The sequence below is a fragment of the Macrobrachium nipponense genome, chromosome 7 (assembly GCF_015104395.2).
Source record: "Macrobrachium nipponense isolate FS-2020 chromosome 7, ASM1510439v2, whole genome shotgun sequence".
Taxonomy (NCBI): domain Eukaryota; kingdom Metazoa; phylum Arthropoda; class Malacostraca; order Decapoda; family Palaemonidae; genus Macrobrachium; species Macrobrachium nipponense.
Genome location: NC_061109.1, coordinates 11,610,304 through 11,637,512, shown reverse-complemented (window position 1 = coordinate 11,637,512; position 27,209 = coordinate 11,610,304). Strand labels below are relative to the sequence as shown.

At 37.6% G+C, this 27,209-nt stretch overlaps 1 protein-coding gene across 1 annotated transcript in view; it reads right to left on the bottom strand.

The window, feature by feature from the left end:
- LOC135217537 (serine/threonine-protein kinase atr-like) overlaps positions 1–27,209 on the bottom strand; it is a 796,062-nt gene that overhangs the window by 32,158 nt on the left and 736,695 nt on the right. Inside the window, 4 exon segments of the mRNA XM_064253504.1 lie at positions 575–718; positions 3,752–3,924; positions 4,450–4,640; positions 14,974–15,200. Of these exon segments, the coding sequence (XP_064109574.1) occupies positions 575–718; positions 3,752–3,924; positions 4,450–4,640; positions 14,974–15,200 (735 nt within the window).

The window sequence follows — 27,209 nt, the reverse complement described above, 5'->3', positions numbered from 1 at the left end:
GTAATCAAAATACTATATCATTCTCTAATTAGTTTATCATATCTACCAAAACACTGTACTACTGTCATTATAGTTATCAGCATCATTATTCTAAATTCATTCAACATGAATTTCCAATCACACCTCTGATTCTTACAAGACTTAACAAAAGATCTGTTCTTAAGGGAGATACAAAAATTACTGCAAGATATCAATCATATTGAAGAGGAGAAAAATGGAGAGATACTGTATTAGCTTTTAAGGGAGAAGCAAAAACTTAGCAAGAAAGATATTCTGGGGAAAGTTATAATGTGAGCAAAATATTTGTTCTTGAGGTTAAGATATGTACAAGAAGAAAGGCAATGCAGAAGTGGGTAAAGGGATGCTGCAAAATATTCATATTGTAAAAAATGACCTGTGTAATAAAAAATGTAGGTGGTATCCACTACGGGATGTAGTGGAAAGTAAATATAACTATTTCTACATCTACAGTAATCAAAAGAAAGTGAGATAGCTCATTCAATAATCAGCGATATGGTTCATTTATCCTAAAGAATAACAAAAGAATACATGCTTAAAATTAAGACAGACAAACCTTCTCCACTGGCTTGTTTGAAAGTTCTAGAAACTTGTCCGCTAACTTTGTACAATCTGCAATGAATTTGTGCAAGCTTGAATTTTTCCTTTTTGCAGTCTCAAAGATCTCCAGGCATCTCTTGACTCTTATTTGATAGGATGACTGGAAAACAAAACAAAGCCTAGTGAACTCAAATGATGTAACAAACTTATGACTAACTTGTAAGACTGAAGTTAAGAACAGATATCAAAGGGAGAATTTTCCAACATTTAAATTCGTAAACATTTACCATATAACTATGCTTGAACAGTTGGGCTACATACTAGATATCTGAACAACCACCTTTCCTCTTTGAAGATGCAGCCCAAAGAATTGCATGTAATACACATTTTATCACTGACTATGGAAATAAAAATAGATAATCTACATTAAAAATATTCTTAACTCAATTCAGTCAAGTGAAGCCATGGGCATTATATAATAAACAACTGTATCTTCAAAAATTACTGGCATGGAACAAAATAAATTTTCTGATAGTGACCACCTGGCATTTACTTTTTGCCATGACTTACAAAATAACATAAAAACAAAACAGTCAGGTGACATTTGTTTTAACTAATTTGATTCACTTATAAGCTAATATCTGGGTGGGAATAGATTGATGAAGATACAATGGGTAACAGGGGTCATGGCACACTAAAAAATTAAGCCAATAGCAATACAGGCAGTCCCTGGTTATCGGCGATCCGGTTTTATGGCGCTCATCTCGCCATAAAATCTGCTATTTATGGCACCACAACAGGCAAAGTTCCGGTTATCAGCGCTATAAGGTGCCTCATGGTGCCATAACATACCTAACAGAGGTGCCATAATGGTGCTTATGGTGCCAATAACCAAGTTATTTGCATTATAAGTGCCATTATAGTGCCATAAATCGCCAACTTTCAGTTAGTGGCGGTTTTCGCTTATTGGCATCCCCTCAGGAATGGAACTCCTGCCGATAACTGGGGACTGCCTTGATGAAAATACAGAAGTACTACTGTATAACTCTTTTAAAAAAAATGGATGCTCACTCAAAAAGGGCATCAAGAGTTACAGTTTCACTTATTATTCACTGTTAATCTAGATTAATCATCAAAGTCCATTCAACACAAAACCCTTCATGTGAATAATCAGTAGGTGACCATTATTCAAATATAGTTCAACATCTTATTAGGGCAAAGTACAAAAATATTATACTGGAAAGTACTTAAACTTCTTAAAAAATTGGTTTCAATATTATTTTTTCCACCATGTAATAATATAAACCTTCTTTTTTACCAATACGTATAAACCTATTGCTTTAGCTATGTCGTTATTGTTAGTCTAAGCAAAGGGAGTATCAAACAGCTGGTTAATGAGCAGTAGTTACCAGAAAGCTAAAGTATTTCACAAAACAGCAAGCGCCTGTTTTACTTATTGCTCTAGCCTCTTTGGCCAGTATGCTGATCAGAGGATACATGCCAATATGAAAGGCTGAGTGTGTAGTATTGTCATATGATGGAATCAATTGGACACTTACGTAAAATATTCTCAATGTTTCCATAAAAAAAACTATTTCCTTACTGCTGTTGAACACATTCTTTGAAAAAATAAAACTAATTCGTGATCTTCAGCTACCATATCCATCTAATTAGAAACCAACTCCTAACTGATATAAAATTAGGTGTAACAAGTTTTATCTAAATTTATGGATACAACATGATTTGTGTTGGATAATAACTGTAATTATAATCAGAATAGAGAGCCACTTGTAATTTCTTAAATCTTTTATTAATACTTTAAGAGAATCTTTAATACAAAGGGTATGTGTTGATGCCGAGTATCGTACAGTGGTTCCCCTATTCACGGGGGATGTGTACCAGACACTCCCGCAAATAGTTAGAATCTGCGAATAGTTGGAACCCCTATAAAAATGCTGAAAATGGTCTATTTAGTTAGTTAAAACTCAAGAACACCCCACTAAAAATGTTTATACCCAGTTTTTTTAATAGTTTTATCACAGAAAGTGCATTTTATGATGAAATTGATAAAAAAAACCAGGAATTTGTGGATATATCTCATAGGAAAATACTGCAAATAGGCGAATTCCCTGCAAATAATGGGTAGATATGGTCCAGAGAGAAATCTGTGAATGCCTAGTTTTTTAATAGTTTTATCACAGAAAGTGCATTTTATGAAATTGATTTAAAAAAAAACAGGAATTTGTGGATATTTCTCATAGAAAAATACTGTGAAAAAGCAAATTTCCTACAAATAAAGGTAGCTATGGTCCAGAGGGAAATCCGCGAATGCGTGAGTCTGCTAATCCAGAGAACGCGAATAAGGGGGCCCACTGTAGTAAGCTTTAATACTAGTGTCATTTCAGGTGCTACTCAAGGCAGTGTTCTTGCACCTTTACTATCTAGTATTATCTATACTAATGACATGTAATAAGGGCTGAAGAACACACTGATTGCCTATGAAAATGACACACCTATTCAAGCTGTTGCTCCTTCTGTGCACCATAGGTCTGAGGTCTCAGAATCCTTAAATAGAGATTTGGCACATATTCATGAGTGGAGTAGGCTTTTGGGGCATGAAATTTAACTCTTCTAAAATTAAAATTACTGTGATAGATAGTCATTCCAGAACACTTTTGCCTTTGCATCCTGATTTACATTTAAATGTTACAGTTTTTAAAGTCAGTGTCTCTTTTATTATCTTGCATGTAACTTTTGATAAGACATTGAATTTTCAAAAGCATATACATTTTAGGGCATTTGTCTAGCGCCAAATATTGACAAAAATCTTGGACAGAGCTAGGTAATCAGTCAAGTTTATTTTGCCAGCTCTTAGGCCCATTTCATACCGGGCAACTGACGCCTATTATCGCCGATTTTCGGTTATCAGCAATTATCATTTACTATTGTCACACCATCGGGAACAGAACCCCCGAAGAACCGGGGACTCCCTGAAGAAGAAGAAGAAGAAGAAGAAGAAGAAGAAGAAGAAGAGAAGAAGAAGAAGAAGAAGAAGAAAAAAAAAAAAAAAAAAAAAAAAAAAAAAAAAAAAAAAAAAAACAAAAAAAAAAAAAAAAAAAAAAAAAAAAAAAAAAAAAGCTTCCTCTAATATGATTGGACTCAAAGAATCTGACTTTTTTAAATGCAGACTAACCTTAGAAACTGCAATCATATGCCACATAGCTTGCTGTGGATAGCTGCAGAGCACACATGCTATGATCTTACACAGCTGCACAAAGACTTCAGCATTTGAGTGACAAATTCGAGAGATTAGTTGGGGTAAGGCTGTCAAGAAGAGATAATGAGGAAGACGATCCACCAGAGCACCTGGAAAGCAATGTAAATCAGATTTATAACAATAATAAATGGTTTTTGTTTGACTCTAGTGTTTCATACAAAATGTCAAGCAAAACCAAGACCATGCTCTAAATAAAAAGGATTCCAGTGAACAATGCACAAGTTGACACCTGAACCAAAAGTACCACCTAGGAATTTGACAAGAAAGAATTAAGGCTTTGTCTAAATTTCAGTATTCTAAATCACTCAGAAAATTTTAAAAATAAATTCAATGAACATAAAAATTTCAAATAATATTTCTTATGGATTTTTCATCTAACAGTCTAGTACTTAGTAAGGCATTGATTTTATTGGAAAATACTGCCTATTTAGAAGAATATTAAAAACCTCATACTCCAGTGTCCAAAAGGCTTGAGTGTGAAAACAGTCTTACCGAATACAACAAAATCAAATGTTTATCACAATATAACAAAAGTATAGATTTATAAATATTAAAAATTATGCATCATACAATACATAATTAACTAACAATACTAAACTACACGAATAACTTACCTACTGCCCCATTCAGTGATGCAAGTTTTTCACGGTAAGTTTCAAGCATTGAGTTTTTACGTGTACTTCTTGACTTTTCTTCTTTACTTTCCAGTTCACATACACGGGTGCCAAATTCTAGCCATAATGCTAACATTCTAGGCATAGACTGGTAAATATGACGGCAACCAAACTGGAGGGACTTTCCAAAGCTAAAAAAAGACAAAAGTTATCATAAAACTGACCAAAATAAAAAGGTACTACTTTGCGTGATCTGAATAAATTCTTTTTTCAGGAATCATTTGGCAAATAACATGGATTCTATAATATTATAAATACTATCATGTTACAAATAAAATTAATCTTAAAAAAATCTCAGGATATTACTTTTCGATAAAAATTCAACAAAAATTAAATTTTATTTATAAAACAAGGCCAATTTATCCTATACAAACCCATTACTTTCAAATTGATCTTCCCCATACACGTACTTGTCGACTTATGACCACAATTGGTTAAGACCAACCAATAGTAAATCAATTTGGATGTAAGTAAGCCCATGTTAATTTACCGTAAGAATATTAAACTAGCCTAGCCTACACTAGGGTAATCAGTACCATCGTTACATATAGGGTAGCCTAGCCTACACTACACAGCATACTTTATACATATATAGCATAGTAATAATTAATTTCAGCTAATTCTCTAGGTTCAATGCGCACTGGCTTATGATAATTCAGTACAAAGAGAAATTGAATAACATTTAACAAGTTAGCCTCGCATATACGATGATGATGCTATCATGGTACATATATTGTATAGTATATACAAATACAGTAGCCTAGCCTACAGTATACTGTATAATCTATATAGTATAATTTATAAGGTATAATTTAGTAATTTATTAACATAAGCCAATTTTGGAGATTCAGTGCATTCTGAATATGATATATCAGTAGAAAAAAAACATTGGACATGAAACGGGAATCAGATTCGGACCAATATTGAGCAATGCCAGGCTGCTGATGGCTACATATATTTATGAAATAAAAATGCAATGAATATGCATCTTTTCTGTGAATCTTTTAAAAAGTTATAGTACATTACTATATCCCATAATATTGTATGTATCTCATATTAGTGTATCATAAAATACTACCAAAGCAGTCAATGTTTTGGTTTGGAAATCAGTTCTCCGTGCTTAAGTTTTATTTCGCCGTATTTAACTCAATTCAGAGCGAATTGCCTTGCTTCTAGTTAGCATAAAATATCTAGATACTACTTTACTTATATGAGACAAGGTAATTCATTACATGCGTGTTTTGAAGTCAAAATATGAATTTAATAAGTCTCGTGAACTAAATTATTTTTTCATTAACAGATTGTGTTGTGGGCATGTTTATTTTGTAAAAATATTATGTAATTCCACTCTGTATTTTCACTCGATTTACTCATAGTATGAGCTTTACTGTTAGTTACGTTACTTATCTTTTATCGGCGTGAAAACAACAGTAAAATGTGTTCTTGCACGTCCTGAAGTTTTGATTAAAATGATTCTCTCTCAATTTTATCTACGATTGTGTTTGATGGCATAAGTTTACTCGAGTTATATACTTGTTGCCAATGCATGATAATAGTCATTACCAGCTTGAAAAGTGAGGTGCGAGTGTGGAGAGGCGGGAGCTGGGGAAAAACTGTCATATGTTCAGCTGGACACTATTCTTTCTTGCTCAAGTTGCTCCCAGTCGTTTTAGTTGTGGGTGGTCGTAAAGTCGATCAGTCCTAACTCACGTAGGTTGTAGTCAACAACCAGCTGTATGTATGTCAATTGCGTATGCTCAAAACCCGCAATACAAAAGGAAAATCATAGCTCCTTTATTCCCAATGGGTTAGTATACGCATCACCAGGTCCCCCAAAACCACTTTGGAAACCATTTACTTCATTTGTGGCTCTATAAAGGTTAGGGGATCATCTTCCCTGACAGAACTGAGGAGCATATCAACTTTTTGTTTACACTGGTCAGAACAAAATGGAATTATAACTGGAGGCACCCTATAAACAGCTTTGTTTTTGGTTTAGCTAAAAAAAGCTAGTGAAACAGGCAGTCTAACTGAGGCCCCATCATTAGTGAGTTACTTGCACAAGTATGAAGTACACTTACCCTGTCAGCTGTGGCCAAGGTTAATAAGAGCCAAAGAAGATACCCATTCAGGAATCTTTGAAAACCTGGAGGGAGCCTCTTTCTCAAATTGTGAGCAAGAAATTTCTATCCATCAATGGTCAAGAAACTCAGTGTTATCATTTAACTGTTGACAGTGATATCATGCAATATGCTATACAGGTTTACAATCTTTTATCCATAATTCTAAAAACCCAAAAGCTCTAATTCCAACATTTTTGAGAAGGGTAGAGTGTCATTATAAAGTATTACAAAATGTAACAACATTTATAATCCCACTTAGTGAGAAAATTCATGTGACTTTCTGAAACTGTGTGTGTGTGTGTGTGTGTGTGTAGAGAGAGAGAGAGAGAGAGAGAGAGAGAGAGAGAGAGAGAGAGATGAGAGACGAGGTAGAGAGAGAGGAGAGAAGAGAGAGAGAGAGAGCGAGAGAGAGAGAGAGAGAGAGAGACTACCAGCCCTAGTTCAGTTTTTACACAGACAGTTGTGCTTAGAATAATGATCATTTTCCTAAAAGTCCTTACTTACTGTATCCAATCATATTTCATGTATCACTGTAATATTATTATTATATTTTAAAATATAAAATAGTGATCATGAACCATTTGCATTCTGGTAACATTCACTCTCTCAAAATCATCAGCTGATTGTGTTTAACACACATAATCGCTGCCATTAGTTGCTAAATGAAACCTAAATAGAAGATTCTATTTTTGTAAATTATAAATGCAACTTTATTTATAAACGAGGTAAAGTAAATGACGTAAAGGTGTGATTTCCCCAGTTTCAGATGTAGCTTTAGCCTTTTCCATAATGTTTTGCAGCTTGCATATTGTTCATTATTCAACCACAACTATAACCTTAAATTTAGTGGTGCACTTTCTTAACAGCTCCACTCTGTGAAGGATGAATAAAAATCCATTTCATTTTTATTTATGGAAATCACTAAGTATTGAAAGCTAACAAATTTTAACTTGTAAACAACTGTGATGACACTCAATAAATGTGTATTATTTATTTGAACTAACATCAGTCAACAGCTGTTTCTAGATTCGGTAGTTTATGTCAATACCTCTTGTTTTTGCCAGGATTCTTCAAGCAACAGTAGTAAGTGGTTGTTAATTATGAAAAAGAGTAATGAATTCTTAAGCAAGCCATAAGTCTAGTAGGCATGGCTGAATGTATAAAGGCTTGCATTTATCCTACTGAACTTTTGCTTCTAAGCCAAATTATTAGTTAAAGCTAAATTAGATACACTATACATTATCAATCATGTACTGAGAAAAAAATCTAAAGATTTGCAAGATACACAAGATTGGATGATACACGAGTATACGTAAATTACAGTTCTTTTTGAAGCTGTCTATTTTTTAGTTTTAAAGAAAGTTTTTGTTGGAAAACAAACTGTGATTGTATATTTGAGGAGCAAAATTCAGTTCCAAATACCAAAAAAAAAAAAATAAAAATTGAAACAGCTGACCCCAAGCATTCCAGATAAGAGAGTGAAAACCTGTAATATTAATAAGGGCTTTGCTTAGACCAAGACCGCTTCTGTTACACCATTCCCAGTCAGATTCCCATTTAGAATCTTAAAGTCTGAAGATGATGGACTTGTGTGGCCTTCTGATCGCTTCAGCTGCTGTTGCCAAAACACCTTTAAGAACAGTCTCGCTGGATAAAATCCACATCAAATTTCAGAATTTCTACATTTTGATGAAATCTCTGAATTGTAATTGTACGAGTAGATTCTTCTTTGTAAGTAGAAACTTTGGTGAGTTTACTCTGAGGGACACAAGATCTGAAAGCCATTATTTTTTAGGCCAATATGGAGCAATCAGGGCCATGAAGAGGATTTGGAAGTTCTTACTTTGTCTAGCACAGTTGGTATGAGACTGTTCCAGGTGTTTCTTCCATGTAAATGGATCAGAAATTGCACAGCATTAATGTTGAGGCCACTGGCCCCCAGCCAGCATCGAAATGGGGTGAACATTCAAATGGAAGGAACTTATTTTTCTTGCTGAAAGCATTTACCATAACGTCCAATCTTTCTTAAATAAATTAATAAATAATTAGACACATTTTTCTGCCTAGCTGAGATCCCTAATTGCATGACCAAATAGGTTCTCTGATCTTGCCTCCTTCTCCAACCAAGTTCTGAGACATAGCAATCATGAAGTGCTCCATATTTCTGCTTTTAAGTTTACAAAAACAGTAAAAGATCTAAAGTTGGAGCAACTAGTAGAATGCAATCAGGTTTCTTTGATCCTTTTGGATTTCCTCTTTGATCAGGACTGGCAAGGGGCAGTTTGAAACCTGGACTCTGTCTATGATTCAGTTGAAACTAAATGATCAAATCCTGAATCTGCTGTTGGGTACTGATTCCTCCTACATAAAATAACTGATGAGGCAGTATCAAGCCTTGGCTGGAGGCACTTGATGCTGGAGAAAATCTTGCAAATACCACTTCAATCTCTCTCAGTCTGTCATTGGTTGTTGAATTATGGTCTCTTTTCATTGGTTGTTGAATTATGGTTTTTTCATTGGTTGTTGAATTATGGTCTCTTTCTATCACCACTTCTAAATAAGTGGTCCTCTTTAAAGAAACTAGTACTGTTTTTTTCCAGTTAATGACAATACCTAGGTCATCACAAAGTAAAAATAACTCCTCTAGATGGATACATAGCAAGTGTGCTGGTGATGCAATAATTAGCCAACCATCACAAAACTGACAAAGGTGTATCACCACTGTGTGCCCATAGGGCCATTGGTTGAAAGTAGAGGGCCCTGAACTGGGAGACCATTTCTTAACACATATCTTGGGTATGCCCACTTTTTGGGTGAATCAAAATCTAAAAATATGCATCCTTCATACCAAAAATCCTATCCTGAAAAAAGTTAAGAGTTACCAATTCAGAGCACAAAGATCTATGACTGGTCTAAACCCCTTGGGACTTGAATACTAAAATGATCTAATAATAAAAGAGCAAGCTGAACCACACATTAATTCCTGTGTGAATTATGGTAACCTTTTTGGAAAGCCCTTGTTACCTAAGTCTTTGCTCCTAAATTATGTAAGATCTTCAGAACAACAAGAGCTTCAAAATTACATGGTAAAAAATAAATAAATAAATGAAATGAAACAACAGGCAGTATGAATTTGGAAAATTTAACACATGTTATCCTTTAAGCAGACATGCATGAAGTGAATGGTTTTCTGAGGAGTTTTGGGGATCCAGATACATGTGTGCTCCCCTATAGAGACAGACTGATTTTTTTAAAGGGTTCGGTTAGATTAGTCTCATCACAATTAATATTTTCAAGTGTTATACCTTCTACAATGTCAAATAAGTAGTTGCAGTAATCCTTTAAGGATGCAGGCCAGACAGGAACACACCTACTTGTTCTGTTAAAAAATATATTGAAAGTTTGTCTTGGTGCTTTCAAAAACATTACAGTACCAAGTCCTATCATGGAAAGTTTGCTTGCAAGTTTCTTAACAGGAATTCCTCTACCACTTATACAGTGGCCGCAAAGGAAATGTTGACAAACAGTGGAAAAGGTAATAGAATATTGGATTTCTTGGGTTTACAACAATAAAACAAAAAAATGCAAAAACTTGTATAAATTTGTTCAAAGTTTCATCTTTAGGCATGAAATGTAGTTCATCACGACCATCTGGACCACTAAATACTCCCCACACCATGACACTGTTTAACAGTTTTCACAGTGAATTTTGGGTGGTACCACAACACAGTCTTGGGGCGACAAACAACTTAGGACCGAGTCTGAAGGTCGATTCGTCAGAAAACATGACCCCTCTCCACTGCCCACTTGTCCAGGCCTGATATTTCTTGCAAAAAGCTTTGCATTTCTGCTTCCTATCATCTTTCAACATGGGTTTCTTAGCAGCATACAGGCAGGGAAGGCCAAGGTTCTTCTGAAGGCAGTGTTGGATTGTACAAAGAGCAACATTTTTCAGCAGAGCAGGCAACTTTTTCTTTAAGGCAGCAGCTGTAATTGATGGATCATTCATAACATCACGTTTCAAGAGCTTGTCTGTACGTGGGGAAGTCTTCCTGACCCCCCCAGACCAGGTTTCCTCTTCGGTACCTCTCCTGGCTGGAGTCCTACAGAAGCCTTCTTCGGGACATAAATGGCTTGTCTTGAAATGCCAATATCTCGTGCCACACGAATTACTGACACTCCCTACTCAAGGAGTGTCAAGGCATGAGTTTTTTCTTCATCAGTAAGCTTCTTTCACCCCATATTAGCTGTTGGTATCACTGCTACAGCACTTCAAAAATAGATAAAAAAAGTAGGGACAGGAGGGGCGATGGAACGGTTTGACATACACCTACTCTCATCCATAGCCGAGCAGGCACTGAGTCTGTCTGGGCTTTAAGTCACTTCTGAGGGTGTTTCGAACTGTCAACCAAATAAGAAAACCCCACCAACCAGTAGCCTGACCAGCGCAACCAAAATGTTTACATGCATTTTTTGCTGTCAATATTTCCATTGCATTTTTTGACACTGTATTTGCGGACTCTGGATTCACAGACTCACATATTCTCAGATTTCTCTCTGGAACATATACCCCCATTATTCGCATGAAATTCACATATTTGCTATATTTTTCTATGAGAAATATCCACAAATTTCTGTTTTTTTTATTTTATCATAAAATGCACTTTTTGTGATAAAACTATAAAAAAAAAAAAGGTGTAAACATTTTTAGTGGGGTTTTCGGGAGTTTTACCTAACAAAATAGGCAGTTTTCAGTGTTTTTATAGGGGTTTCAACTATTCGCAGGTTCTAGCTACTATGTGGGGGGGATCTGCTACGCATCCCCTGTGAATACGGGCGAAACGTTGTACAACCACCCCTTCAGACAGGTCTTTGGTTCTGGAGAAGTTCCTAGGTCCAAAGAAAGAAGCAAAGACATCGGTAGGATTACCTTTCACCAATCTCACTAATTTTTCCTTAGAACAGGTAAATGCTCTTGTCTGTGGAAAGGACAATTCTCCATGTTCTAGGCAATCTCTCAAGTTACTTCTTCCTCCTCTTCATAAGCACAGGCGTTTTTATGCTACCCTGAAAGCCGTTTGCAACCGAGACAATTGGATTTGGACTTTGTTTGGTTGGGACCAACCTTTCCTTGGATCAATTTAAGGGGGCAGCACTTCTTTTACCTTCCAAGGGGCAGTGTCATTGGAAGCTTTAGCTTCCATAGCCTTACAAATGCCTTGGCTAGATTTATGGTCTATGGCAATGGGCAAGATTTCTGTGATGACCCTTTTGAAGGATTCTAAGAGCATTTGTCCTTCTTTCACCTACTACAGTTTGCAGGCAAAACCATTTCTTTTCTGAGCCACATAATGGTGAATATGTGGGCAAACTGGTTTCTGAAGAGGAGACACTGTGCTTTCTAGGTAATCTAGATACATCAGCCCTGAGGCAATGTTATCTTTAAGGAACAGGACTTTACTAGACTCGTCTTCTCTTTTTCCGAAAGGCAAGGTTCAAGTGGCAATTAACAGAAGAGCTGACAACAATGATCGTCTGGTTTTAGAGGCAGTATCTAAATCCTCAGGTTCAGCTCGTCCCAACGTACCTAGACAGCCAGCTTCACGAAGTAAGTCACAAACTACTACGAGTCTTTGTAGGGATAAACATCCATCTTCTAAGACCAATAAACCTGCTTCTCAGCAATGCCCCTTTAACAGCTGCAGCCTCCTAAGGGTGGAAGGGGAAGCAGAGGCAGAGCTAGAAGTAGGAAATACTAGAGATAGCGCCCATCCCCATCTGCTGCCTTTGGTGGGGGGTGCCTGGTGAGCCGTTGGATGACGTGGCAGCAGTTTGGATTGGAAGATTTGGTGGTAAATGTTCTTTGGGTGGGATACCTACGCCCTTTCAATTTCCATCCTCTTCATCAGGGGACATATTTTCCAGGCTCATCGAAGGATCTGGCTCTCTAGAACGAAGTAAAAGAAATGATGGAGAGGAGAGCTGTGGAAGTAATGAAGGATCCTTGCATAGGTTTCTACTATTGAGTTTTCTGGGTAGAGAAGGCATTGGGCGCCGGGAGCCCATTAATAAACCTTTCAACCCCATCAGGATGACTCATTTCCATCCAAATGGAAAGTCTCCGTATGGTTCTAGGAGTCATCAGACAGAACGACTTTATGTTGACAATAGAACTGAACTGAAGGATGCCTACTTCTAGATACAAGTTCACCAGTCATCTTGCAAGTTCCTTTGATTCATTCTGGGAGAATCAGTTTAGCACTTCAAAATCCTATGCTTCAGCCTCTCAACCACCCCTCAGGTGTTCACAAGGGTGTTCTATACTTCGGCCTCTCAACTACACCTCAGGTGTTCACAAGGGTGTTCACTCTGGTTCGACTTGGACTCATTCTCAAGGGATTCGCATCCTCAGATACCTTGAAAACTGGCTGGTCCTGACCAGTTCATGGGTGAAGTTGATCCCTGGGCAAGGACTGTGTTCTTTAATTTTGTTCAACCTGGGGGTTGTGAGAAATCTGGAGACATCGAACCTTGTCCTCAGGCAAAGGGCTCTTTACCTGGGGATGTTAATAGACACAGTCACTTTGAGTCTTTCCCTCAGATCTGAGAATAGAGAAGTTCAAGACGGCTGTGAGGTCCTTCTTATCAAAACAAACCGCCTGCACATCAGTGACAAGTCATTCTAGGTCACCTGTCATCTTTAGAAAAATTCATCTCTCAAGGCAGACTTCATCTCCGCTTCTCCATTCTTCCGAGTCCCTCCTGTAACAGGATTTGGCACAGTGGCTGGACAACAGGAACCTGACAATAGGGATGTGTCTTCATGCTCCTCTTCCACAGATCCTTTTCTTCTCAGATGCCTTGACCAAAGGGTGGGGGTTTATATGGAAGATGATCCGACTTCAGGGATTTGAAGCTCTGAAGGAAAACATCTCCTCATCAGTGTCCTGGAACTAAAAGTGGTCTTTTTGCCTTTCTGGAGTTTCAAGATATAAGATCAGGTACCAGGTCATTCTGTGGTCATAATGTCCGACAACACCAAGGTGGTGGCTTAAATAAACAATCAGGAGAGCTAGTCTCTCACCATCTTCACGAATTGACAAGTCATTTGTTTACTTTTTTCCATTACGTATATCTCATTACTTTTCAGTAATTAAGCCTGTATTTATCCATAACTGTAAAATAGTTTTTCTTGTATAAAGGCAATAGAATTTATCTTTAAGTGTACAATCTATTCTCAAGTCCAAAGCTAACCCATGTTCAATTTCATTCCATGCCTGCTGTCACCATTTAATCCCCCATCAATCACCCCCCCTCACCCCGCCTCTAGTTTATCATGAGCAAAGTTTGTTTTTGACACTACCTGAAATCTTGTAATAGACAATGGTCAAAATTCCATAATTCATATCAGTGCCATTTCCATTGCTTTAATAAGTAATGCAATTCTCATTTGCAAATTTTACTAACTAGAAAAGCTATACTAGTTAGTGAAAAAACAGCATTCAATTTCTAGATTTTTTCATATGTCAACCACAAACTGTAAGACATAAAAAGCATTAGAAATTAATATACATGAATAATGGTCTTGAAATGCTATATAGTTGCACATACATTTCAGATGAAAATATAGGCAGTCACCAGTTATTGGTGAACTCGGTTATCAGCGATCAGGTTTTATGGAACTTGTCTAGTGATTTTCGGCACCATAATGTACTGATTTCTGGTTATTGGTGTCAATAAGAGAGTTATGGCATGGATACATACCTAATAGAGGCGCCATTAACCAGTTATCAGAGCCATGAGTGCCATAAACCACCGATTTTAGGTTATCAGTGATTTTCGCTTATCATCAGGCTACTGATAACCAGGGACTGCCTATAACTTTGGTTATGTTGCAAAACTGCCCAACTTCAATCCATACCTACAATCATCCAGTTTTATAGTATGCAATCAAACATTTTCTATCTTTATTTTTCCCCAAAGTAGACTTCTTTCCATTGCCTAGCAGTGAATATATTTCTAATCTCTATGAAGAACAAAATAGAAAAATGGGGAACACTGAAAAAGTCTAAGAGAAGCCAAATGGTTGAATGAAGTCTTTTTAATAATACATATCAGATAACCGTCGGTATCATTTTTATAGAGCAATATTTCGTGCCATCTTGACTTTGGGATATTCAGGACTGTCAATTACTATCCTAATATTCTTTCAAGTGTTCCATTCATGGCTTGAAAAGGCAATTCTACTGTTAAATTTTACTTTGCACACACAAATAATCTGCAAGGAACAATACATGAAAAACCAGACTAAAAATTAGTTAGCTTATTGTAAATAACTAACCTTAACACAATGTGATTAATCCAGTCCACTGGCTTTTCCTTCACATCTAAAGAGCTTAATATGCGGTCATAATACATGCCTAGGTGAAAATGGCCATCTTCCCACTGTCTAAATATTTCGCAGGCATCACGATAATATTGTTTGATCACATTTACTTCCAAAGTAGCCGACTCTTCAGAATATCTTGCAAGTAACAACTTGGCTTTACCACAAGCACTTCTCTCCTCCTGGAATTATTATATTTTCATCAATCAAGTTACACTGTTGGTGGTTTACAAAATCACTTTTAAACACCTACATCAATTAGATGCTACTTCAACTAAGATACAACAACTTATGGGTGTTACAAAACCATCCAATATTACTAAAAAGTCTGAAACTAATGCTAAATAAATAAAATACTACGTATTGTCACATGAAAAACGGTTAAATTCAAGACAAAATCATCACATGTCAAGCTCTCATTCATGGTCTTCAAAAACTTCCAGACACCACAGTTTTTTCTCAAACAGAAAAAGTGCTGGTATTACTATATATTTATATGTGTTACCTGCATCCACACGTCTATAAACGTGATATATTTATGTACACGCACCCTCTGTGGATTATATGTTTTAGTGCTCATGGGTGATTGTTTCTATTAGTGATTTCATCATTTTTATGTTATTCATAAGTTTACCCTCATAAAATTATTTACTGTACATACTTAATTTTTCATTTAGCTATCTTCTTTCTACATAGTATGTACTTATTTTACCCTATAATTTCACTCATCTCCTTCTCAACATACATTAGTATGTATCTGCATTTATTTAAATTTGATGTGCTTAACACAACAAAGAAACTAGCTGTCCTATTATGACGTATTTACATATATCCTTTTCTTTCAAGGCTTTATTTAATATTTCTTGATATTCTTTAATGATACTCTATATCTTCTTTTACTATTATTTCTTATGTAAATACTAGTAACTTACCTAGCACTGACTAACGTTGGCTTGCCATTGTTTGTTTGTTTGTTTGTATGGTATTTTTACATTGCATGGAGCCAGTGGTTATTCAGCAACGGGACCAACGGCTTTACACGACTTCCAAACCATGTCAAGGGTGAACTTCTATCACCAGAAATAAACATCTCTCACCCTTCAATGGATTGCCCAAGAATCAAACTCCCGGCCACCAAGGTGGTACGCCAACACCATACCGACCACGCCACTGAGGCACTGGCTTGCCATTGTATATATGCTAGTTTAATCTTTTAAATTCTGGTGAATTCTTTTAATGTTAATCGTTAATAACTCCAGTTATTCCTACTAATTTTATATTTTATATACTTACTTTAGTTTCTTTCCTTACTTTAGTTGCTACTAATTTTATATTTTATATACTTACTTTAGTTTCTTTACTTACTTCAGTTGCTTTCCTTATATGTATGCATGTACTACTGTAATCCTTATCCTCATTTTCATTGTTAGTAGTCTGTTACCTCAACTTTTATGAATTCTTTTCACCCTACTCAATTCATATTCATCTACATATTGAAAAAGATAAATGATGTACAGCATGTCCAGGTAACTCACATGCTGAAGTTAGAGATAATAATAATGTATCTATATGTAAGAGAAGCGGAATTGTTTATCTAATTAAATGTTTCTCATGTGGTATACAAGTTGTAGGGCAAACTGGTTCCCTTTACTACACTTAAAAATTATTAAACTATGTAATAATAAAAATTCTGATAACAATGGCTATCACAACATATATGAGTTAGAATGCTTTAAGACATGCCTTTACATCAATTATTAATACATATTCTAGATATTGTCAGTAATCGCAAGAGTAGACTAAAGGTAAAAAATTCCTACATTGTAAAATTACAGCTTATCCACATGAGCTTAACTAGTATAGCATCAACAATAGTTCAGTGACCTCAATTACTAATAAAATTTGTATTTACGATGAAATTTTTTTACCATCAGCATAACTATTAGAGTAAGGAGCCATAACAAAAACAATATATGTTGATTTGAATGAGTTATTACAGAAGATTTATTATTAGTAAGAAAAATATAATAAATGTATCTGATTGTAGATTTTGATCATAAATTCATTAATACTCTTATATAAACCTGAATTAAATCATAGTACTGAAAAAATTTATGCTGAATTTCCCTTTAAAAAACAGAACCCAAAAATCATATTCAAATACAGGCGGTCCCCGGGTTACGACGGGTCCGGCTTACGACGTTCCGAGGTTACGACGCTTTTTCTTAAATATTCATTGAAAAATCCGCCCTGGGTTATGACGCTTGTTCCGAGGTTACGACGCTGACGCTTCCGACGCTCCGAGTTTACGACGCTTTTAAAAAACACATACTATGATAAGATAAGAATCCTTTATAGTTTAGCAGTTTCTCTCTCTCTCTCTCTCTCTCTCTCTCTCTCTCTCTCTCTCTCTCTCTCTCTCTCTCTCTCTCTTTGTATTTTCCAATGAAAATAATCACTATAATTCTCTCTCTCTCTCTCTCTCTCTCCTCTCTCTCTCTCTCTCTCCCTCTCTCTCTCTCTACTACAAAGATGTATGTTTTTTAGTATGATCAAAAAAATAAATGATTTACTTTATTTTCAAATATTAATATTATTTTATACAGCAATAATATCAATTCATTAAAGAAAATACCATAGTGAATAGTAAGATTTTAGCTTATATTTAAAAAATTATGGAAGAATGAAGGAAATCCCAGTCTTCTTCAAGTAACTTCCAGTAACCTTTTCTCAAGATTCAGGTACTAAAACTGTCAGATATATCAAGTTCTGTGACAGCCAGGAGGGGGAAAATTTGGGGTGTGACAGCCAGGAGGGGGGGAAAATTTGGGGGAAGAGCTGCAGTGTTGCAATCACGTGGTCCTGACATTTTCCCCCCTCTATCTCTCTCTCTCTCTCTCTCATTTACTGAGACTCGAGATTTTTTATGTACTTGTACTATTTGTTTTTTACTTTCAAATAAAATAATAATAATAATAATAATAATAATAATAATAAATAATAAAATAATAAATAATAATAATAATAAATAATAATAATTAATAAATAATAATAACTGTAATTACAAATTCCATGTGATAGTATTTTTAAAGAAATACAATACGTACTATCTATCCATGTCACTTTTAATTAAGGTTAACTCTCTCTCTCTCTCTCTCTCTCTCTCTCTCTCTCTCTCTCTCTCTCTCTCTCTCTGTGCCACACAAGAAGCGTTATAAGTATTTTTGAGAGAACAGAGAGAGATAAACACACACTCTCTCTCTCTCTCTCTCTCTCTCTCTCTCTCTCTCTCTCTCTCTCTCTTCTCTCTCTCTCTCTCTCTCTTTTACCGAGATGAAGAATTTTTTCTGCTCAGCTCGTGTCGGCCTATGAAAGTATCCTTAACATCATTCTTTCTAGGTAAAATTAGCCTAAAATTACCAGAGAAAAACAAAATTAAGAAAATGTCAGTAAAACTGACTCGCTCACTCTTAAAAGAAGTGTCGGTATGATATAGGGGCGAGTGTGGAAACACTACCACGAGACAAACACCAATTAGAACTTCCCTATCAGAATCCCCCCAAGAGAGAGCTGATACCAACGGGCGATGCAGCCTCTACTACTACTACTAGAGGACGCCACGGGACAGCAGCGCCCCTAGCGTACATCCTTAATTTTTAGCACCAGCGACAAGTCGCCATTTTCTTGTGCTCGTATTTTTCTATGAGGACCGAGTGGCTGGGCTAGCTCAGGCTCCTCCCCCAGTCTCCCCTGCATCTAGCACGGGGATTCTTCAACTTCCACCTTATGGACTCCTTGCCAGCTTTCTCTATGGAGAACCCCATGGAGAGTAGCTGCCTACGCTCCATTTAAGACGGAATGATTTCTATCCCGGAGTTTGGTACTCGAAGGATTGAGGACTTCGAGTTCTACCCTCCGGGTTCTGACGCAGCCTTTCATCGGGTATGCTAGGCTGACGCCAACGGCTCTCATAGAGAAGACAAAATCTCGAAGGAGTCAGTTCTTTACAGTAGAGATCACGCCCAGCGGGAATGGGGTTCACTGCCTTGAGGACTGGGAGTGTACTAACACTAAACTCCAGGCCTACAAGAGTCCCTTCACTATTTTCGCGACGGAAGAGGAGGTCTCTCTTCCGTTCGCCACGAAATTGGTGGAGAAGTCTCTTCAGGCAGTCCTCAAGGATGAGCCCATTCCACAGTTGAGGGAGTTGGAGTCTACTTCTCCACTCTTCCCCGCCTTCGGAGAGTTTGTGGGAAAACCTGCCAGCTACATTCACGCTGGGTAAACTCAAGCCGGACTGCGCCATGGACCAGTTCGGTGAGAAAAATTACCTAGGCTGCCGGATTCCACCTAATCCAGGCAGAGTTCGATGCGCGAACTAGGTTTGGGCAGGTCCCTCAATTCTCTCATCGTTACAGAAATGGCTGCTCTTCCTACGCTACGGAACCGCTGTTCAAGATTCTGGCGAAATCTCAGTTTCAGACGGTTCTGTCGGACGCTTTTGACTTCTTCCAGGCTAGGAGGAACTGCCGGAAGCATGTCCTACAAGAGTGCACAATCAGGCATGAGCCTAATAGACTCTTGGCTGCAAGCATGTGGGGAGCGGATCTCTTCCCAGAGTCCGCAGGTGAACGAGGTCCACCATGAAGCTGCTAGACTCAACCAGAGCCTTAGAGCTAGGTGGGGTATTTCCTCTAAGAGGAAACAGGAATCCGTTCCCACTGCTGGCAAGAAACCCCCAAAGAAGGCTGGTAAGATGGTTCCAGCCTTATAAAAAACTCCAACATCAGCAGCAATTTGTGCAGGCAGTCCCAGTTACCCAACAGGGACAACCTTCCACCTCTAAACAGAACCAACCTTTCCTCCGTGGTGCCCCAGCAATCTCAACCATCCCACTTCCTACGCTATCTCGCCGGCCTTTTAACCCTGCTTATGAGGCTCAAGGCTACTCTCAACCGAGTAGGGTAGGGGAGAGGTTACTTTCGTCAGCGTGGCGCAGGAAGGGGCACGAGGAGTAGACAGTTCAGAGGAGGGCGTGGTGGCCAACCCGCCCATCAGCAATGAGGCTCCCCAGGTAGAGGGAGGCTGTTCCTCTTTCCGCCACAGGTGGGGGTTCAGCAATTGGGCACAGAGCATTAGTGTCCAAAGGATTAGGCTGGAGTTGGATCAAAGATCCCCCTCCAATCAAATCATTTCATCAGGTACCGTCAAAGGAATTGATAGATTACGCGGAAGAACTCCTTCAGAAAGGAGCTATTGCGAGAGTCAAACATCTAAAATTTCAAGGGCGCTTATTCAGCGTGCCAAAGAAAGAAAGGCTCAACAAAAGAAGGGTAATCTTAGACTTGTCAAAGTTTCTAAACTCTTTCATTCGCTGCGACAAGTTCAAGATGCTTACCCTCTCACAAGTAAGGACCCTACTTCCGCGTGGAGCCGTCACATGCTCCATCGATCTTACAGACGCATACTATCATATCCCTATAGCCAGGCACTTCCGCCATTATCCTAGGATTCAGGCTAGGAAATCAGACATTCTCATTCAAAGTGATGCCCTTCGGTCTGAATGTAGCCCCCAGGGTATTCACAAAGATAGCAGAAGTGGTTGTACAACAATTGAGAGCTCAGGGAATCATGGTAGCGGCATACCTCGACGATTGGTTGATCTGGGCACCAACCGTCGAGGAATGTCTCAAAGCCACCAAAAAGGTAGTTCACTTTCTGGAACATCTGGGGTTCCAGATAAACAAAACGAAATCCAGACTTACTCCGGAATCTCGTTTTCAGTGGCTAGGAATCCAATGGGATTTGTCTTCCCACAATCTATCAATTCCAGTGGTCAAACGGAAGGAAATAGCAAAATCTGTCAGGCAATTCCTCAAATGCAGACAAACGTCAAGAAGAAACCAGGAGAGAATCCTAGGGTCTCTTCAGTTTGCTTCGGTAACAGATATCCTTCTGAAAGCAAGGCTGAAAGATATAAATCGAATTTGGCGGTCAAGAGCAAACTCCAAATATCGAGACAAGTTGTCAGTAATTCCACAGATCCTCCGCAACCAACTACGGCCTTGGTCAAAAGTAAAGAACTTAGCCAAGAAGGTACCCCTTCAATATCCCCTCCCAGTGTTAACCATTCACACGGATGCATCCCTGTCCGGGTGGGTGGGGGGGATACTCTCAGTTCAAACAGGTTCAGGGGACTTGGTCAGTTCAATTTCGCCAGCTCCACATAAACGTGTTGGAAGCAATGGCAGTATTTCTTACTCTGAAGAGACTGCTTCCCCCGAAGAAGTCTCATCTAAGGCTAGTTTTGGACAGTGCAGTGGTAGTTCATTGCATCAACAGAGGAGGGTCCAAATCCAAGCATGTGAACCATGTCATGATAGCCATCTTTGCATTAGCAAAACAAACACAAATGGCATCTGTCTGCCACTCACCTGGCAGGAGTAAGAAATGTGATAGCAGACGCCCTGTCCCGGTCAGTTCCTCTGGAATCAGAGTGGTCTCTGGACGTCGGGTCATTCCAGTGGGTAAGCCGGAGAGTCCCAGGTCTCCAAGTGGATCTCTTCGCCTCACAAGCGAACCCACAAGCTCCCTTGCTATGTGGCCCCCAACCTGGACCCTCTGGCTTATGCCACGGACGCCCTGTCGTTAGATTGGAATCAGTGGAGGAGGATTTATATTTTTCCTCCAGTGAATCTTCTCTTGAAAGTCCTAGACAAACTAAGGTCTTTCAAAGGGATAGTAGCTCTGATTGCACCGGACTGGCCCAAGAGCAACTGGTATCCTCTTCTTTTGGAATTGGGTCTCCGACCTCAACGGATCCCCAATCCCAAACTGTCACAATCAGTACAAATGAGGACTGTGTTCGCTTCCTCAAGAACTCTCCAGACCCTAACTTTATGGACTTCATGAAGTTTGCGGCTAATAAAGATGCTGACATTGATCCACAGAATATTCTCTTCCTAGAATCAGATAAGAGAGAGTCAACCATTAGGACAATATGACTCAGCTGTTAAAAAATTAGCATCTTTCTTGAGAGAATCGAACACTACAACCATGACAGTTAATTTGGCTATATCCTTTTTCAGATCCTTGTTTGAAAAAGGTTTAGCAGCTAGCACGATTACCACTCACAAATCGGCTTTGAAGAAAATCTTTCAAGTAGGTTTCAGATAGATTTGACTGAATCTTATTTCACATCTATCCCTAAAGCTGTGCTAGACTTAGGACCTTCTCAGAGGCCTACTACAGTTTCATGGTTTCTTAAATGATGTCCTCAAACTAGCTTCAGATACTGACAACTCATCTTGTACATTCAATAATGCTCCTGAGGAAGACTTATTCTTATTAAGCCTAGCTCAGGAGCTAGAATTTCAGAACTGTCGGCTCTATCCAGGGATTGCGGGTCATGTGGAATTCCTCCCATCAGGAGAAGTTCTACTTGCTCCGGATCGTAGCTTTTTAGCCAAAAAATGAAAAAGATCCTCTTGCAAGGTGGGCTCCTTGGAAGGTTATCCCACTTCCACAGGATCCTTCTCTCTGCCCAGTAATCAACTCTTAGAGCCTTTCTATCTCGTACTTCTTCTAGATCCTCAGGTGCTCTCTTTAGAGAGAAAAAAGGTGGTACTTTATCAGTTAAAGGCATTAGACAGCAAATACTTTACTTCATTAAACAAGCCAACCCTGAGTCATTCCCACCCAAAAGCACATGATATCAGGGGAGTAGCCACCTCAATTAATTATTTCCAACATATGAACTTTGAGGATCTTAGAAAGTATACAGGATGGAAATCCCCCGACAGTCCTTTAAACGGCATTATTTAAAGTCCTGGAATCTTTAAAGTTTTCAGCAGTAGCAGCGGGAAAACATAGTTTCCCCTGATACTGTTTAGTAGTTGTAGTATTGATCTAGGTCTCCTTTCTACCTACTTCAACCAACATGCCTCAACCTATCGCCAGGACTACTCAAACATCATAGCCTTAGCCGTTGTATCATATAGTGGATTGTCCCTTATTTTTTTGCTAGGGACACCCACCTTTGTACTGATATGTACTTCAGTGTACCTACCCTTATTTTTATGCTAGGGTAGGACACAATATGTTTGTATATTCACCATTTTGTGTTTATGATGAACTTCAGTCACAATGTGTTTGTATATATTTTGGAATAATTGTATTAATGATGGATTTCAGTGTACCTACCCTTATTTTTGTGCTAGGGTAGGACACATGTATGTATATATTTTATAATTTTGTATTCTAGTTAAGTAAATCCCAAATTTGCCTCATTTTACATGCATCTCTGTAATTTTTTTTTTTTTTTTTTTTTTTTTTTGATTTACCATTTAAGTACTTTAAGTTTACTAACATTCTATTATTTTACTATTATAATAAGTTAGTTTAAGTGCTTAATTTGTATGCTGTAATTGATTTACTTATATTATATCCATCATTTTAAACTGTCTTTCATTGTTCCCTTTTCCATCTTGTCTGTTTCTCTGGTACTCTTTCATAGGCCGACACGAGCTGAGCCCAGAAAAGGGATTTTGACGAAGGAAAAATCTATTTCTGGGTGATTGGCTCGTGTCGCCCTATGAAACCCCCCCTTTTTTATGGTTTGTTTTCCCCCCCTCGCAGGACAAGATGTATTTAACTGTTTTATTAAGGATGACCGCTAGGGGCGCTGCTGTCCGTGGCGTCCTCTAGTAGTAGTAGTAGAGGCTGCATCGCCGTTGGTATCAGCTCTCTCTTGGGGGATTCTGATAGGGAAGTTCTAATTGGTGTTTGTCTCGTGGTAGTGTTCCACACTCGCCCTATATCATACCGACACTTCCTTTTAAGAGTGAGCGAGGTTCAGTTTTACTGACATTTTCTTAATTTTGTTTTTCTCTGGTAATTTTAATTTAGGCTAATTTTACCTAGAAAGAATGATGTTAAGGATACTTTCATAGGGCGACACGAGCCAATCACCCAGAAATAGATTTTTCCTTCGTCAAAACCCTCCCTTATGGTATTAGTATGTAAAATGTTTATTGATAATATCAGTTATTTAATAATAATAATAACAATAATACTTTAATTACAAAATTCATAATGGTCGTATTTTAAAGAGATGAAAATGACCTTTCCATTTCACTTGTAAGGATAATTCCTCTTTCTTACTGAATGAGTAGACGGCAGAAGAATTTTTTACGGTATTGATTGCAGTGTTTATTTAATAATTTTCAAATAATAATAAAATAATAATAATAATAATAGAAGTAGTAATAATACGATAACTAATTTCAAAGAAAATTCTTCCCTTTGTCTTTTTCTGTGTATCAATTTCCCCACCTCAACTCGAGTGACACTCGAGCTTAACAATGCCATACAATGGTCAACGAATTTAATGGTTTATGTAATCTCTCTCTTCTCTCTCTCTCTCTCTCTCTTACTGAGTTGAGATCATTTTCATGGACGTGTATGTAATAAGTTTATCATTAATATTTTCCAATAATATACTATAAGTACAAAATTCATATCTGAGTATTTTAAATACAATAATCATTCCATTTCTCTCTTTTAAATACTGTAAGGACAACTCTCTCTCTCTCTCTCTCTCTCTATCTCTCTCTCTCTCTCTCTCTCTCCTCTCTCTCCTCTCTCTCTCTCTCTCCACAAGATACTTGTCATACATTTGGTGTTTCTATTTCTTCCTTTTATCTCTCTCGCTCTCAGCAAAAGAATTGATAGACAGACAAACATAACTGCACAGTCCTCTCTGTCTCTCTTCTCTGGAGAAATATATGTATTTATGGGAGGGGGAAAAAGTTGCCTACAGACATTCATTTCAATCTATTGAAACCGTAAGGAGTTATTTCTCTCTCTCTCTTTTGTATTTTAATGAAAATATACAGTAATTTGTGAATACACAGTGTTGCACATGAAAAAAGTAAATTAGTGATAATTTTAGAGATACGGCCCTAAGAAAAATTGCAAATTAGTAGTGAAATTTTCCCTGTGGACATGTTTTCAAGAACGTTGTTCCGGCTTACGACGATTTTCGGGTTACGATGCGTCTTAAGAACGGAACCCCCGTCGTAACCCGGGGACCGCCTGTATTTTTTAAATTAGGTTAAACTGGTTTTAATATACAGAGATTGCTGAAGGCTTCAGTATCAATGATAAAGATATTTATTGCTCAATTGAAGATAGTACTAGTATATTTAAAGATCATTTTCAGTTTAGGCAGTTTAGATATTCCGAATGCGATAATTAGTAATTTTAAACTAAGGTCTAAATTTCGACCTGCGTTAGGGGTGTAAGAATACTACCAATGTAGGTCCTAAAAGGCGACTAAAAAGACAGCTGCTGCCTTGCAGTCTTACTTTTGAGTAAAAGGCTAGGCCCACTGCCAATAAATATGGAAACTGCTGCCTTGCAGGTGGACTTTAAGTCAAAGGCTTGGCCGACCGCCAATAAATGTGGTTGATGACAGCAAGGGCATGCGGTCGTAAAATCCCCCTTTGCCAAACAATAAACCACGCTGATGTTGTAAAGAATAAGATATGTAGAGAAGATGTTTGGTGGAGGATAATGCCCTTAATAGAAGGCAGTGAAGAAGGTGCATGAGGCAACTGACCCCTTAATGTTGGGATAACGGTAGGAAAGAAGAAACTAGGGTCTAAATTTAGACCAATACGACATTTAAACAAAAATAAAATTATTCTTACAGCAGACAATATATGAACAATTATGATTAGTAAAATTAAAATTTTAATGATAACATTTAGTACTTAACTGACTGGTACTATCATATCCACTCCTATGTTGTAAGCTGTACCTTCTTCCTGCATATAATCATAGTTATGATAGAGTAGTCACTCTTCATCCTGAAAGGAGTTGCCCTCAAGGTCCTCCCAAGCTCCATAAGACAGACCAACAAATCTAAAAGTGTTCTCTGATAGTTGGTCTCAGATAGAATAGTGCATGTTGGCACAATGGTAGATAATAAAGGACTTGAGACAAGAGGGCTCTATCTCTGTCTACAACAACCTAGGTTCTTCCTTCATCCTTCACACACTGATGTGGTAACAGCGAATTCTTGGCCATTTTCCTCATTACTAATTTCTTGGTCTCTACAAAATGAACAACCTCCAGGGCTTCACTCCTAGATTATTTTCCTTGAGATCTTGTTTCAGCCACCATGGAAGAACTAAACTCAGAAGCAATATAAGTGAAAAGTCTGATATCTTTTAACATTTTTAACTGGTAGGTTTATATTAAAGCTGGGAGTCATTGGGTCTCTCAGAAGGTGAGAAATTAGGATTGGAATGCTAGGCTATGCTATAATAGTTCTGCACTGTTTTCCAGTCTTACAGCATGACATTAATGCAATAATACTAGACTTTTAGTTATTGAAACTCATTAGTTAATTTTTTAACATTGTTAGATCATTTTTGGCTACCAAAAAACAGGAACCGTGGTAACCTAACTTCTTGTTTATGAAAGGTAGTTGTGAAAAAAGTTACCAAGCATGCTTGCCTTCCAAGTTTTGGTGTTTAGTAAATGCCATTTTTTATTTGTAATATTTGATAATCGAACTAAACGTATTTTGTGATATAAAGTTCCTAATTTATCCTCAATATTGGGGACTTTTATAAAGTGAGAATGGAAATTCATTATGCCAATCTACTTAAGGGATTTTGACGAAGGAAAAATCTATTTCTGGGCAACGACCTGTGTCGCCCTGTGAAATGGTTCCTTTGATACTATTTCTGAAGAATAAATATTGCTATTCATCCTAGAGAAAAAAGAAACAATATAATGCCAAGATAAATGCTCGCTCACTTCTTATAGAAGTGTCGGTATAGTAAGGAGCGAGTGGAATCACTACCAGAGGTCCCTGCCATTTAGTTCTTCCTTCGACAAAACCCCGAACTACGGAGGAGCCGTGCTACAGCTCCCGGTCTACTACTACCGTGAGCGCCTCCGACGCCTGAGACGTCATTCCTTTCGATAGCGCGCGTTACACCAAACGTTAAATTTTTTCGGTGCTGTGTTTCGCTCTATTTGGATTTATTTGGATTTATTTTCAAGATGTCTTCAACTTCTGCTTCTAAGTTAAGTACTGTTTGGGGTTACTGATCTCATTTTATGATGATCTTCGTGTTTATTTTTTTTTTTTTTTTTTTTTTTTTTTTTTTTTTTTT